This window comes from Tachypleus tridentatus, chromosome 4, assembly GCF_004210375.1.
Source record: "Tachypleus tridentatus isolate NWPU-2018 chromosome 4, ASM421037v1, whole genome shotgun sequence".
NCBI lineage: Eukaryota > Metazoa > Arthropoda > Merostomata > Xiphosura > Limulidae > Tachypleus > Tachypleus tridentatus.
In genome coordinates, this window is record NC_134828.1 from 101,523,909 (window position 1) to 101,541,286 (window position 17,378).

General features: G+C 34.1%; 1 protein-coding gene across 6 annotated transcripts in view; it reads right to left on the reverse strand.

The window, feature by feature from the left end:
- LOC143249781 (uncharacterized) overlaps positions 1–16,866 on the reverse strand; it is a 46,325-nt gene extending 29,459 nt beyond the window's left edge. For 3 of the 6 annotated variants that reach the window (XM_076500194.1, XM_076500195.1, XM_076500193.1), the window contains exon 1: positions 16,727–16,866. In XM_076500194.1, the coding sequence (XP_076356309.1) occupies positions 16,727–16,735 (9 nt within the window). In that variant the 5' untranslated portion in view covers positions 16,736–16,866. Of the gene's footprint in view, positions 1–16,451 lie in introns of all 6 variants that reach the window. The other 3 variants (XM_076500196.1, XM_076500197.1, XM_076500198.1) reach the window with 3 other exon arrangements.
- Between the last annotated feature and the right edge of the window lie 512 nt (positions 16,867–17,378).

Here is a 17,378-nt window from a genome sequence, read left to right on the forward strand (position 1 = left end):
CAGGAGTGTCTGCTTTTCCTAGATGACTTAAAGATAGATCACATTTGAAAACTGTAAGAAGCCATGGTGGGATGGGCTAACCAGTGGATACAGTTATGTTATCCAAGGGCAGACCCAATTCATCCAATTGTGCCTGGATGCGAAGGCCAAAAGGAGCAATGGCAGATCATCTGTTCTGAAAAAGTATGGCCCACTGAGGAAGGAAAACACATCCCCAGGTAGGATGCTTTGGTAAAGAACAAAGTTTCAAAGCATACAGTAAAGACAGTTGCAAACAGTGGAGGTTCATGAGACTGTATAAAAGCTCTGAACTGGAGAAGTGCAGAAAGCCCCGGTGCTGAGATAAAGTCCCTGATGATGAACAGGGTCCAGCATCTTCGTGGCCGAGGTCCTGGCAGAGCCTTAAACCAGTGATCCATAGTTGAGTTTCAATCAAACAAGAGCACAATATATCTTCAGCACAAAACATCGATCCACTACCCAAGTGGTGGAAGAGAGGACATGGAAGATGTTCAGTGCTCTTGTATATTTGACTTGCAGCTGTTTGATGTGTGGTATAAAGGTCACTTTATGGTCAAAGATAAGCCCCCAAAACTTTGTCTCAGGGATTACAGGTAGCACAACTTCACCGATACAAAGTTCAGAATCAGGGTAAATACTCTATTGGCAGCAAAAACTCATGCAAACAGTTTGAGAGAGAGAGAAGTTAAAACTATTTGCTGTGGTCCACTTCAGTAAACAATTGAGAGCAGTCTGTAGCTGCCACTCAATATACCTCATGTTTGAGGACTGACATGAGATGTGAAAGCCGTCGACATAGAGCCCATTTGCAACAGGAAGAGGGAGTTGTTTATTGATGGCATTACTATTTATTCTGAAAATTGTGACATTTAAAATGCAGCTCTGATAGACACCAAGTTTCTGTCGAAAAGAATGGGAAAGTGTCGAACCCACACAAACTTGGAATCTCCTGTCCATTAAAAGGTTTTTAATAAAACAGGCAAATGGCCATGTGACCCATATGCATGGAGGTCTCACAAAATACCATACCTTCATGTGGTATCATAAGCCTATTGATACAAGATGTTGTTGTTTGAGAAAGACTTCTCTGATTGACGTTTCAAGTCGAATCAGGTGGTTCATGGTGGAGTGCTGTCGTCAGAACCCACACTGGGTGGGCGAGAGGAGGTTGTTTGATTTGAAGAACCAAACAAGATGAGCATTAACTATCCTCTCTAAGATCTTACAGAGACAGCTCGTCAAAGCAACTGGACAGTAGTTTGAAGGAATCTTGAGATCCTTCTCAGGCTTAGAGAAAAAAAGGACAACAGCCTGGCACCAGGAAAAGCATTCTCCTATCATATCCATTTAAAACAATCAGAAGAACAGCAAGAGATAGATAGCACAGCATTTCATAGTGTATATCATCAGTTCCAACTGATGAACTACCAGACCGATGAAGGGTCAGTTTGAGATCAACCAGTGTAAAGGGAAGATTATAGTCATAGAGACAATCAGCTCAAAAGAGGTGATCGCTCTGCCCATGTCTTGATGGTTAAGAAGGTGGAGGAAGAAGCAGAAGTGCTAGATACCTGGCAAAAGCTTTCACCTAGAATTTCACCTAGAGTAATGGCAATGCTCTGAGCATCAGCTATTTCCTGGTCATCAGATAGCAAGATCGAGAAGGGGACAGAATTATATTGCCCACTGATCTTTCAGATCTTGTCTCATATAACTTTGGAACTGGTGGTAGAAGATATCCTGGTTGTGAACTTAATCCAAGAGTCCTTCTGGCTTTGACATCTTACCCACTGAGCATGTGCACAGGCCTGCTGGAAAGCAATGTGGTGCAAGAGTTTGGGATACCTACAAAAAGTATTCCAGACCCATTTCTGAATATTCCATGTCACATGGCAGGCAGGATCCCACAATGGACAAGGATATCATGAAACAGGTGTCAAGGTTTTAGAAATACATTGAGCAGCTGCCTGTATAATACAGGCAGTTACTGCTGCCACACAGTCGTCTATTGATGGCTTACAGACAATGGCAAAATCAAGTTCTGCGAGAGCAGCAAAAGAGAGCCAGTTTGCTTGATCCAGCTTCCACCGGGGTACACAGATCAGGTGGCATTGACCACAGCCAGTCTTTCTCAAAATAATAGGAAAATGATCACTGCCTCGTGTGTTATTGTCAACCCTCCATAAAAAGTGGGAGAATAGTGAAGGGGAGCAAATTGAGAGATCAATAGCAGTAAAGGACTGACTAGGTGCTTGAAAATAAGTATAATAACCAGTACTAAAAAGAGAAAGGATGTGATCAGAGGGAATATGCTCAGAGTGACCCCTCCCATCAGTATCAGCATTTCATAGGGGATGATGTCCATTAAAGTCCTCCAGGATTAAAAAGGGTGACAGCAACTGTTCCATGAGAGCCTCAAGGTCTGATTGATCATAGATCACTTCAGGTGACAGGTAGAGAGAAGCAACAGTGATGGTACAATCCAAGGAAATACGAATGTCTACAGCCTCCAAGGGTGTGTCGAGTGGCAAAGACAGGGTGGGCACATGCTGATCATCCAAAAGTGCCACCCCTCCATGCAGGGTTTTAAATGTATGGCTGTACCTTGCAATTAAGATAACTTGCATTGATGGTGGCAGGTGGATGCAGTGATGTGAATGTTAAATTGAGGACATTGGTTGGCATCATAATTCCATCATTGCGAGTGGAGATACGTCTCACTGCAGAAACTCCTTGGATGGAGAAACCAGCATGAATCTCTGACTGGTGGATGTTCTTCAAATCCATCTCAACAATAACTCCTTATGACAAATTCAAAGTAGCATGAGGCAAAACCTCAATAGGTATATCCCCATCCACTTTTGAATGCAAAAAGAGTTCACTGTGTTGAGATGTGGATGTTTCCACCAATATATCACCAGAGTGAAGCTTTTTGACTGAGTCTGGAGAGCCAAGTCCATTCTGAATGAAAAAGGAAGCTATTTGTCCTAAAAGTTTGTCTGAAAGAGAATGTAGTGTAAGAAAATGAGACACAATAGGTGTTACAGATGTCGAAGATTGCTGCTCACAATCTTCAAGATGTGGTCATTTACCTATGGACTGGTTTTCACTGTTTTATTTAAGTTTTTATTTGGAGGATCTGTAATAAAAAAAGGAATATTTCAGTGCCCACTGACCCCACCCACCATGGAGCACTATGAGGGAATGCACTACAATGCCAAACAAGGACACTGCAGCAATGCCAGAGTTTTGTGAGCACTATACACAAATACCAGCATCAGATACAATGTCCACAACACCTGCTGAGAACATCCAACACTGGTACTTGACTGACCCTAGCCCAAGTGGACCAGCTGACTAACCCAATGGTGGCCACCCCAAGTCTGCCTGTCTACAAGAATTCAAGGCCAAAATGGTGTGTTAAGGTTGGACCCTTCAACTGCCAGGATCCTCTCCTTCCCTTCACGGGTCACCACACACAGCAAACACGTGGGTGTATGTTTAGATCCCAGAGGAGCTAAACTGAAAGAACAGAACCTTCCCTGGGAGGTTCCCTCACAACATTCAGGAATCCACACTGAGGGGCAAGTCAACTGCATCTAAAACCCAGCCATCTGGTGGGTGTAGGAATGAGGATCATCCAACTTCACCACAAGTTTAGCAGATCAAAAGGAATCTCAAACCTCAACTCTATGAAGGGGACAAGTGATAGTAATGTGATAAATTGCATGACCAATTGGGAGAGTAAAGAGCTCTTTGTAATTTAAACTATCTTTCTCAAAACCAATCTGACAATAACCACACCCCACACATTAACACCCTTAGCATAAGAAAATCATTGATGAATAGTAATAACAGGAAGAATCATATTAATCTTCAAGTTCTCTCACTGTGACACACAATATGGATGGAAGAAACAAGAGCATAAATAAGTGAGGAAACAGAGACACCTACATTCAAGTGTGAGGACTTATATCTATCAATTCAGCTCTGAATCAAAAACCCAGCTGATAGGAATGAACATCAATGCAGGTGTAGGATGAGGGATCACAAATGAAGGGGTGAACTGCAATTTTGACAAAAGTATCTCCTCAGATAAACCCATATACAGAGAGAGCATCAGACTGGAGGACATCTTGTCATCTACACCAGCAGAACACCACCACCATTCTCTCAACTGTATGGTTTTATCATTATTTGTAGAGTATATTGTTATCACATTCAGAAGGATGCTACTATGGTCCATCACCCCAGTGGCTTGGAACTGGTAAGTGGTAAGGTTTCCCATACTCCACTGGGAGAAAAAAAAAAGAGGGTAGGAAATGCAGTGGATAGCCTGAAGGAATATCAATACCAAAGACCACTCCTGATTTATTAAAATTAAGGAATGGCAGGGATGTGCAGCAATCCTTTCTGTATTACCCATGAAGTCCATGGGTTAGTATTGTCCAAAAAAGTCATATACATGAAGCAAATATATTATGAGGAAAAACCTGTGAGCAATCTTATGGAATACCCCATCTCAACAGTTTCTTTAGTGACCATGAAAATCATAATTGTTAATTCATCGAGGCTTTACAGTGCAGGATGCATATATAAAGAAATAATATGCCTCTGAAGAATAAAAAATATATGTACAAAAATGTATATTATTCAGTCACAGTTTCATTTTAGCATGAAGGAAGGTAACAGGTAGAAGACAAGAAACAGCTACCTGAAGGAGATAATGGGAGATAAATGTATGAGGTGTAGTTCAAGGGCTCAATGGAAGAAGTACCTCTCAAGTATGATGAGGTGAGATGCAGGTAAAAGAGAAGATGTCCAACCAGAATGATGACACCAGGAATTGATTAAAGAGAAAAAAGGAGACAGGGACAAAAATCAAAAACCAAATCCAATGGGCAAGGGAGAAAGGTAAAGAGTCACAAACAAAGGAGTGGTAACAAGGAATCATACAGAAGGAAAAGAAACCAACAGAATGCAGCTTTGAAGGCAATAAAGAAACCCAGAGCAGATATAAGACATAGAAGGCTGACTGGATCGAACTGGAATTAAAGGTGGGAAACAGAAGAAAACAAAGAAAAGGAAAATCATCCTCAAAAGTGGAAGGTAAAAAAAAATTTATCCATAAATGAAAAAAAAGACTAAACTGAAGCAATGGAGAAAACCAGATTAGTGTCAGCCACAAAGAAGCACTCAGAAAGACCTGACACAAAGTCACAATGATGGGCTAAATCACCCTGGGAAGATGACAAACTGGTTGAAAATATAAATGTACCATATAAATAGGTTCCAACCTTATCTGAATTCCTAGATGGCCAGGGCAAGTGGATGAGGAATCAAAGACAAAAATATACAAATCTGAAAGAAGATGGAAGAGCAAGGCATAAAACTGTTACCCAACCTCATGGTAAACAAACTTAAAGTAGCACCACAAGGGATGAAAAATTGGAACAGGGATGCAAAAATACAAAATGCTGACCATGAGAATCCTCAGTCCTGAAGAGAAAAACCCACTGTAGGGTGATAAAAGACAACACAGGAAAAAAGGAAAGAACCAAAAAATGAATGAGGGGGAAAACAGGTCAGTCACAGAACCCAGATTTGCATTCAGAGTATACAACTAATGCCAGAAATAAATTAAAACAATTTCTAAGTAGGAAACATAAGCTTAAGTAAAAAAAAAAAAAAAAAGGGTGAACAGCAATAAATATAAGTTATCCCTTAAAACAGGTAAAGTGAAATAGAAGAAATAGAAAATATTTCCACTAAATATATTATTAAAATAAAAGTGGGAAAGCACAAACAAAAAATTTTTTGATGATAGCATTATCAAATAAGAAGTGACAGTTCTGTAGAACTCAATAGAGAGAGTCACATGTATCAAGAGGGTTTTTTGCACCCTGTTAGTGGAGGGTTTTAGTATGTCAGACATAGTTGAACCAAGTTAATCTTGGGATATGTGGAAGCTCAAGGCTTGTTGCATGAAAAAAAAAAACTTTGCATATAGAGACTAGCAGTCAACAAGAATAGTTAGTTATGTGCGAGGAAGTAATGTACCATATCAGCATTTTCTGTATTCAAGTTGTGCCCAAGATCTCATTCATTAATTGATCACTGATTACACTTTCTTGAAAGAATATTTTGTAATGTGTCCAAATAAACAGCAGTGTTATCTCTTAGCAAATTAAATGGCCTAGGATTGCCTTGTACAGGAATTGTAATAGAGAAAGGTCACATATGTATGAAGAACTGGCATGTGCAACCTAGCTTTGTGGTTATTATTATTATTGTTTCTTTTGCATTAAAAGCCAGATTATTTTATACAGATTACATCCAAGATTTAGATTGAAGTAAGATTTCAAACTTGATTTATGTAGTATTTTTTGCTCTATCTTGCTTGATGCAAAGCCTCAAAGAGTTTGGAAAGTAAGGAACTCGTTCCCTGTGATATGACATTCACTGGCCCTAATTGACTGCTTTGCAGCAAAGTAGTCTTTCAGTCATTTGAATACAATGTATTAGGTTTGAAAAGGCTGCTAGTCTAATCATTTTGGGCAAGATAAATGAATAGCATTTTCCACAACTATTTTGTCTTTTTGTTTTCTCACAATTTAATTTAACAAGTCAGAGTTATTTAACATTACTACTGACCATGATCTCTAATTAAAAGTCAGTTATTCAAGATAAGAAAAAAACTTGGTGTGACAAGTTATCATTATTGTAGTTTGCTCTATCTGCTTAAAGGAGTAGTCTTTCATTTGAACTGATAGGTATCAAAAAAAGCATTTTCCACAACTAGAAGAGCTACTGACCATGAGAAAAAGTCAGTTATTCAAGGGGAGATGATTGTCCGAGAACTGATAGGTATAAAAAAAAGTTCTCTCTTTGGTGTGGGGCTTTCACAGAAGATCAAAACTTTTTTTTTTTACCAAACATGAGAATAATTATTTCTCAAACTTATTTGTAGTCAAATTAATTTTTAAGATGTAAAAATAAACTACATTTTTTGTAACATATGCACATCAATAAATAAGGTACATATTTCTGGACATTCCCACTTGTACATATATTGTCACAACCATGACAGAACTTAATTCATAAAAGATGAAAAAAAAACAGCACATTATAATCTCACTGCATAAAATTTAGTCATACAAATCCTAAGATCCTAGTGCTACATCAAAACATGAATTGTTTTTTTTCATGACACTAAAACAGCAGCATAACAAAGAACCCTTGAACCATATAAGAGAACAAAAATAACATATATAAAATGATAACATATTATATACATTGTTTATGTTCACCTTCACATTCATAGTTATTCTATGAAATTTCCCTTGCAAATTTGATATAAACCATAAAAAAAAAAAAACATTCTGTGAGTTCTAAAGTAAAGACATAATTCACATTCATTTATAGTCACACATGTATACTACATGGTAAAAAATGTTTTCATTAACAAATGTTTACATAAATAAAGTTATAAAAATTAATGAAGACTAATGCCAAAATATCCTGAAAATCACAATTACAGTCATCATGAGAAAATTCTCAATGATGTTAAAATATTTTCTTACAGGAAATGACCTGAACTAGCTCTTTAGCTCATTAAATTGCATCATGGATTTAAGCTAGCATCTCATTGAGCACTGGAATTCTGACAATGCCAGTCTGTATGACTTTTTCTGCTCCTTCAAATGCTTTTCCTCTTTATCAGATTTTTGTGTGCACCAGATGCTTTACAGTACGTGCCTATGACTTATTGGTAATAAGTATCAAAAATGAACAGCACACAACAGTATATAAAAACAAGTCAAACATATATACAACTATTCATTACATCGTTGGTTGTCACAGTTGTGTCTAGAGCTCTAAATAAAAGTTTCTTTTTCATCAACGTTTACACAGTCTGATTCAATTACTTTATAACACAATTAACAAGACAAATTATTCTTCTCCATCCTGTTATTAAAATACAGTATGTGATAATTTCAGTTTAAAAAAAACAGCCACTATATGCTCCTTATGGCTAAACTCACAATCAGACAATCTAAGTCTATACTTTAAACTATATTTTCAACACTTATTTATACCTCAACAGAGGTCTAGGCTGTTCCACATCACATTAGATATTATGATGTAATAATATTCAATTAAAACAATGAGAAAAATTAGAAGGATCTTGTAATATGATGAAATAATTTGACAATCATCAGTTTATAGCTACTGAACTATGCAACACAATTCATAAACATTTATGTGAGCAAACTTGCAATAAACGATCACTTCTAAAAATAACTAAATGCAATATTCACAGTATATAACAATCTAAATCCTGACTTTCTTATTAAATTTAAAAGGAAACAGTAGTGTGTAACTAAACACTCTTCTAATGTGATCCATTTCCTTCAAAGCTTGCAACTGGCACCATTTCCCTGTTGTAAGATCTATCTACAGGTGGTACCATACATGCAAGGTGTGCCAGTGTTTTCAGTTTTGTACAACAACCACATGTATATGTAAGTGCTTCTATTTAACAATGTAAAAAAGTGTAGAATACACAGCAGTATATATTCATATAAATTTTGCAATAAAGTAGGATAATTTTCTATCATGTATGATTCAAAAAACATAACACAATTAAGATAACAATAAACATAGTGACTTATGTTATTTGTGTGTTATGCCAATAACTTAAGTATTCATGATCTTTTCAGACTATCTACTGTTACTATATCATGGATTATTTTACAGTTTGGGAAACCTTATACATCAACACTTTTACCGATATCATTGTTTTAAACACTTTCATACACAAGTTAATCTCATAAAGTCACAAATAACTTTCACTAGGGTATTCTAACTTTATTTTAAATGATGTAATTTCCACTATGTATCATGCAAGTAATACTAATATATTTTTAGTTAACAATTCAGAAACAAGGACTGTTATATTACTTCATCTTTTGTATGTTATAAACAAGTAGCTGTCTTAGCCTATTGTCTCTCCAGTGCATTTTGTCTCTTTTCTGTAACACATTGCACCATGGCATTTCATCAGTGAGAATTCAAACATAAAGTATAAAAACCTCTCACCATACAGATATTCAAGCTGCTTTGTTTTGATCTCTTGTTTTAACATCTCTCAGTGCTTTTATTAACTCCCAGTCATAACAGCATAAAGATCAACAATGTCACTACATCTGAATTTTTGAACAGTCTGGCTGCTGGGGAATAAGCTATTTACGTAACTCATGATGGACAAGCAGACAAATATTTGTAGCAGCATCTGTACATTAGACAGATTAAGGTCACTTGGCACTATCCAAGATTTTCTCTCCAACTCTTTGTTTAGTCAACTTACGAGAAGTTTAGCAGAGCAATACAGTACAGCTTTTGCTTCTCAACATATACTACTTAGCTTTATATCATATGATCACTGAATCTCAAAAGTTAACTGATTAAGTTGTTAAAGATACAGTGCAATTGTATCCAGAAAGTTACTGCAATACTGATGCATACTATAGCCAAACCATATATCTTTGAGATAATTTTTTTCTTGACAGGTTTGTCATCATCTCAGTTAGTGTTTTGCACTAACTCCACATATGTCTTCAAGCACACTGGGTTATATACCTGGAGAATAGTACTTGAAACCTATGATAAGCATAATATTTTACTTACACAGTAAAACATTCAATAAATATACTGCTATTTTAATTTTATATGCATGTAAGTTAGTCTTCTCAGATATCATACAATTTGAAATCATTCACTTGACAATTTGAACTCATCCAGCTAGACCATCCAAGTCTTTGCCATATGTAATTCTACAAAAACCTCATTCCCTGATCTGTATAAATGCCCTCTGGTACTCTAAATTATGTGACCCATTCTTCAGCACAATTATAAGCCACAATTATAAGGTTTCATTCTTGTGAATCCTTCTACAGTAGATATCTGTAACCCATTGACACTAAAGGCAAAGATGAATGAACAGCATGTACTACACTTTTTTAACATTAACATAGACAGAACTAAGGTTTAGGGAAATGGATATGCTTCAGTCCATTTTGTGAAGGAATCAATGAAGACCAGTTCCTTTCTTTTTTATGTTTTAAGGAAAAGTCTGACCATATCCATAGCAGTCTATTGCAATTTAGAAACAATACTTTTAATTTGCAACTTTGCACAACATGACTTTCATTTTCTCAAAGCAACACAATATCCATTCCATTATTCATCATCACTAAGCAATATGTACAATAAGGCCATTTCTTTTAAGATGACCATAGTGTGCATTACTACCTGGTGTCTTTCAATTTATGTAATAAGCTCTCATTTATACAAGTAGCACAAGAAGTACTTAATGAACACTAAAAGTGCTTTCTATTCTTAATTTATTCTGCAGCAATTACATTTTGTATAAACTGTTATAAGCTTTGCATTATGCCACTAATTCTCTATAGTGTCTTACACATGCAACAAACAGCAATGATTCTCTATCAGTGGCATTTACATTCAGTGTAAATGAAAGATATCTGAAGAAACACAAGAAACAAGGATGTATTAACCATATCTCTTGAGTTGCAGGGTGAGAAGTTTGGAAATGTGTAATAATGTATATAGTATGAGTTTTGAAGTAACAAAGACAAGCTTTGGAAGTCAAAATACAGATTTATTCTTCCATATATTTTTCTTGATTAGAGTTATAAACATGTAAAATAGTTTGCATGAAGATATAGTACATGCCATAAATCTGAATTCCTTTCAAACACATTTTGTTGATAGGCTGAAGAATAAGTCTTTTTTAAATCAGTTGGTTGGTTCTTAATTAAAGTAAATAATGTGTCATTTGCTTTTCTAACTTCTTGTTCTTTTAAATTATAAAGAATTAGGATATTAAAAACCTACCCCAAAATTTTTTAACCATGACCCTTGGTCCACGCCTGTATTTTAAGGCTAATTCCTTACTAACTGATCTACCAGAATTAAGTAAATAGCAAAAAGCCCCATTTTAATTGCTAAATAATCTCTACACACAAAAAAGGTGCCTTATCAAAACCACAATACACAACTAGAAATGTAATGATTTGGTTTGGAGTTGTTTTTTGTGCACAGCCACACATACTATCTGCATCAAAGCCTTCTTTTTAAACCAATTAGTATAACAAATACTTAAAACATGTACAAGATAACATATACATGTTAAAATTTAAGATTTTTGCCCATAAATATTGAAAAAGCATGGCCAATCCAGAGATTTCCATCGTTTTTGATGATACCATTTAATGTCAAAGGTACACCACAAGTAACATGTCTAAAATTGTACCACTGCTAGTTACCATAGTAATGGTATGGCATTAAAAGGTGGGCATTTGAATGGCTTGAGTGTCATACTTTACATCATTAATCTAGGACTTTGGCAATTTCAAAGGATAAGACTAAGCCTAACAAGGTAGTAAAAAATGATGTTCTTTGCCTTTAATTTTTTGAGGTAACAGAGCTTGAATACTGGCATCTACCTATACTTTATCCTAGGTAAATGATGATAAACAATAGTCCTTTCAACAAATCATATCATAGTATCTTGAGCAATTCTAAGTTTTATGGTTCAATTATGCAATGAATTTAATTAATATTAGAAAGACAATAGTTATTATTGGAAGCTTTAACTATAATTTGTTCCATGTTAGGTGCAACACAAAATATCCTTTGTTTGACAAAATGTCTAAGAAAATAACACACCAGTATAATGCAAAGAAGAAATATGAACTTTTGGCTCATCTAAAGTGCTAAAAAGAAATACTACCAAAGGAGAGTGCATCACAGACTAGTACAATTTATGTTCTTATGTGTAATGACGAGATCTCTTAAAATGACTTGATCATACGTAAAAACTTTAACAATAGCATCGAGGCACCAGCTAGCTGTTCTGTGTAGAGATGATAGTAAAGTTTGAAGTAAATTGTACTAACTGCAAAATTCTTTAGAATTTGTCAAATTAAATGTACATGTTTTGGTGTCTACAAAATGCAGTAACAATTAATTTAAAAACGTATTAGAAAATAACACTATTTAAATATAACTGAAGAAATTGTGCTTAAAAAATAAGCAACAACCAGCCAGAGCATCACTGATTGTATAATCTGATAACTTCCATAAACCAAATATTATAACAATATTCATCATTCCTTATAAATACAGCATTTATTCCCATATTCGTACTTGTACTATTCCTTTATAATTTTTTAGGGTATAAAATTTTGTTTTCACAAACTGAACAGCTCTCAAAGATTTCAAGGCCCTATTAAAGTATATTACTTTCTCACACTATAAAAAAATTCACATACTGCTTCTTTATATAAGCTTTTATCTGTGGCCTTGGCTTATTCTACGAAATCTATACTGTATAAAAACTGAAAAGACATTAAATTACACAGAAGACTGCATAAGGCATGTTGTTAAAAGAACTGACTCGCATCACAGGTACAGGAAAGGCTGATACTAGAAGTTTGAAGTTTTTCAAATGGCCTAATTCCAACAATATCTTTATTTATTTATAATTCATTTGTTCAATGAATATATGCATTTAATAACATACATCTAACTAAACCACTACCAGGTTAGTTCTCATTACATCTTAAATTCTTAGCAAATATATATATATATAAAATCACTATTCCTTAACTTATAAACTTGAAAAATTCTTTTTTTTTCAAATTAACAGCCAACAAAATCAAGATGACTAGACAACATTACCAAGTATAGGGCTTCACACACAGTTTAAAACTGTAAGTGATAAAATTTCTCAGAAAAATTGTTTTGCAAGGAATTATTATTATTTGCTTTATTTTCATCAAAAAGGGAATTCTTGAATGAATTTTAAATGGTTTAACTTTGTACTAATAAATAAAGCCTTTTGCCTTTTAACATTGATATAAATAATACATTTCCATTTTCTTTAAATCTAAATATAATAGAAACAAATACATGGAAATTGCCACTGATAAACATTCCAATAAAATGGATTGTATGGGATAGAAAGATTGGAACAGGAACCATGGAAGGAAGCCATGTGAGCAATACACCAACAAAAGACATGTATAGGACATAGAAGTCTATTTGGATCTGGATGAAGGGATGGGTGGGGAGTTAGATGAGAAACAGGCAAAAAGGATTTTCCCTCATAAGCCATCAAGGTGTTGAGAAGGAAGAAACAATCCTGATAAAGGAGAAGAAAGGTGTGGTGGTAAAGTGTGCACCTGCTATTGAGAGCAAACAAATTAGACTACCAACAAAAGGAAAAGGAAATGCACTTTAAGGGATAGTCAAAAAAACAACACAAGAAAATAGGTTTGAACAGAGGTGAAGTAGCAGAATAAAGAACCACATTAATATCCCAATCCAGAAGAGCTGGTCACCAAGAAGGTTGATGGATCCAGAAGGAATAGATTAACATGATAAGAACAGGTAAGACAGAAAAAAAAACCCTGCTGTAATGGGAAAAGACATAGGCATGGTATAAAGATGCCCAACAACATGAAATCAAGGAGACCAAAGACCCCACATCAAAAACCACAAGAGAATCTCAGAGACACCAGCAACAGTAGAATGAGCAGCAGTGAATTCCAAATCCTGGGCAAATGTGCAACAGACCTTTCACTTTCACAGATACACTTTCATGAAGGAAAGTATAGATGGGCTGAACCAAATGAAAAGCTACATAACAGGAGAAACCAAATCTCCTCACCAAGGATCAGACATAAGCCAGGCATAAAGACAAAGACATGAAGTACAGGATGCAGAACTGGTAACTAGGATTGATGAAAGGTTTAAGTAATGAAGAAAACAGTAAAGGATGGAATGTAGTTCCAGTAAATGAGGAAACTGTAGTTGAGTAGGCCAGTAGGGAGCAGCATGAAGTGGCAAGGATAAGCGAAACTACCCAATAAAGCAACTGGATCTAACGATAAACAGGTCCTAAAAATAAAAAAGGCATCCAAGTGCAAGAACTACCAAATGTCAAAATGATAGTTTCAAAGGCACATAGAGAGACTCACATGCATCACAAAAGTATACTATGCTTCTATTGGTAGGGAAGAGACATGCTGGAATCATTCGATTCAAATAGAAGGTATGCAGAAGGCTTGTGACATGCACAATAAAAATTTCACATATAGAGAGCAAAAATGAACGAGAATAGCTAATCTTGTGATAAGAGGGAACTACTGTACCAGAAAGGGCCACCTGGTACTTTAAAACTGTTCTTGCTACCCTCCCTCATTGATAAAAAGCAAAACATTTAAATTATCCTTTACTTTTCACAAAATCAAACACTTTTTCTCTTAAATTACTCTAAAGTGTTGGTCTCCACTACTGCTCATGACCTTTCATTCCATAAATCAGTCATCCAGTAAGACAATAAACTACCTTAACTGTAGCCTACTCATCTTTCAAAATTTTAAACACTTTTTTTTATCTCCATAATGCTATAAAAAATGGAGTGGCCAATATCATCATATCAATCCATCATATAATATTTGAAATTGCACATGATCACCATTTCTCAAGAGAAAATAATTTAAAAGCTCTTAATCTATCTCATTATTACAACACTGTATCAGAAATCGTCATATCAGAATGCTAACAAGTTAATATTCTTTGTTAGATTAGGGCAACAATCTGTATAGAAGCAATTACCTCTTTTGATTTGCAATTACTATGTCTGTAAATACACCCTAAAACCATATCAACTTTACTACTATCAACAGAGCATTGCTTTGATGCCAATTTCCTTTTCTTCAGTGGTTTTCTACCTATACTGCTCAAAAGCATGACTGAAGAAAATGACTCTATACGTAATGTGTGATTAAAATTATGATAACCTACATGTATTACTCTGGACTTAACTGTAATTATAGGTCATTTACCAAATATATATAGTTGTAAATTGATTCAGATTATTTTGACTTAACATCCTCAGCACAGTTACTGAGTAAGAAAGACCCACAAGTTTAATGTCATAAGACTACTTTAATAATTGTGCTCCTACTGTATTTTCAGAACATGAGCTTTGATGGTAATTTTGTTTTAATACAAGATAAATATTTTAATATTATTCATATATACAGTTTTGTAATTATACATTATAAAACACATGCAGTTAATATCTTATAAGATACATATACATCACATGAAAATGAACACATTTCATTATGGTACTTTTTGTTTTGCTTATCAACTGGAAAAATTTTATTTCACACATGAGACAGCAGAAAACTGAAAAAAAAAATTACAGCAACTATGAAATCAATAAATATCTAATTTATTCCTATTTAAGCCCGATATACATTATTATACAAATTTATTGTTACAAATCTAGGAATCTCATCTGTGATCTTTAGATGCATTGTAAATTATCTCAATGTTAAAGATCTTTCACAACATAAAAGTTTGAGCCCATGAAATCTTTGTCAACTTCTCTCATTTTTAGAATACATTTCTTCAAGCAATAAATCATTTCAAAAATAATTTAAATTAACAGCACATTTATTTAGCAAATCATGAGGCAAACATTTTTGTGTGCTTATAACAAAAATGAAATATTTTTGCTTAAAATGATTGTATGTTAGACCTCCAATGCTTAAACATTTATTTACTTTACACAATTATATAATACTCCTTTATAATTTGTAAACTGTTTTGGAAAACCACAAATACCTAAACATGTTATTTAAAATAAACTGGAATAATTTTATGTGTTTATATATATATTATAAGAAGTAATATACAATAGCATTATTAGTAACATTACTTTTGATTTATTATTATAATTTATAGTTTACTCTGAGTTATTACCTGAAAAAAAAAAAAAGACTCTTTGACAATGAACAATCAAAATCTATATCCTATTCACTTGAGACCTCCACTAACCAGACTTAATACTTATAAACCACAAGTTTAAAACTATATGGTTGCTACAATATACATATCACATTCATTTTTCAACAGAAACAGGTTTCATATTTTATCAACTCAAATGTTTGAAATCCTACCTGATTATATTAATTGTATGAAATTACAGTTAAAAAAATATTACAATATTCAAAATTAAGTTAAATATAAATTAATAGAAATAACAGTTTTTGTTTTTTTTAAATTCATCGTCTTTATCGGCTGTACATAAATAAAAGTTTTACAATGTACAACCAGTAAAAGCTTATGTGAAATTTAAACATTGGTAAAACTAAATGTAACTCCATCTAAACTATGATTCAAACGATTACACCATGAATCAACTCGAATATATTACTATTTAGTATCGGCTTAACATGCAACAAATGCATTCGACCCACTTCAATATGGCTAGTGTCTTAATAAGTAGTAGCTGTTTTATTTCCTTAGCAATTTGATATACTCACATATTTGATTTGGTGTTTTTTTCTCGGCGAAACTGCGATGCAAATATTTCAAACTCAACACGCTCAAAATGTTATTTCCGAAAGCAGAAAAGGAAGTAATTTAACAGTTAACTGGGAATTTTTCTTTCTCTGTTATCATTACTATTACTTAACAATGAAATAAAGGAATATTTTCCTGATAATTTTAAGTTTTTGATAACCCTATACTTGGATACGTTACGTTCAACATGTAAATAAATAAATTTCTCAGATTATAGCTTTGGCTTTGAACTTACCGTAGCCATTTCGTCACTCTAGCGGATTTTCAATCATCAAACGAACGTCGTTACACTTACACGAAACCTGACACTGTGATTCTTTAAATGAATTGCAAGATTTCAATCTCAGTACATCATCATATTAAGGTAAAACCTAAAGTAAAGGGGCATAAATCGCATAGATTTGCCATAAAAGGATACATAAAAGAGGAGAAACTCCAGAAAATGTCAAAATATAACATTGATCAAACAGAAGATATAAAAATACAAAAGGACAAAGAAAATAATTTCAACCAGTTTCCCTTTGAAAAATGTTTTATAGCACATTGAATATACATTATAATAAAAAAATAAATTCACACTTACTGAAGAAATAATGAAGTGAAAAAATATATTTCATTCTTTTTTAAATATTACAGCATTAATCTTATGTATTATATATATATATATTTATGTATATGTGTATATTTAAAAATACTGTGAACGTTATTCCTTTTCAATTTGGCCAGGTAGTGAGGGCGCTCAATTCTCTCTCTCTTATAGGTATTTGTGTATTGATGTTTATCAACCCAGGAGAGTCAGGTTTCGTCAACCTCTTCCTCATTCCTTTAACTTTTCTTTTTGCAACTGTCATGTGTATTTATATATTGTACACGAGGGCCAGAGTAAC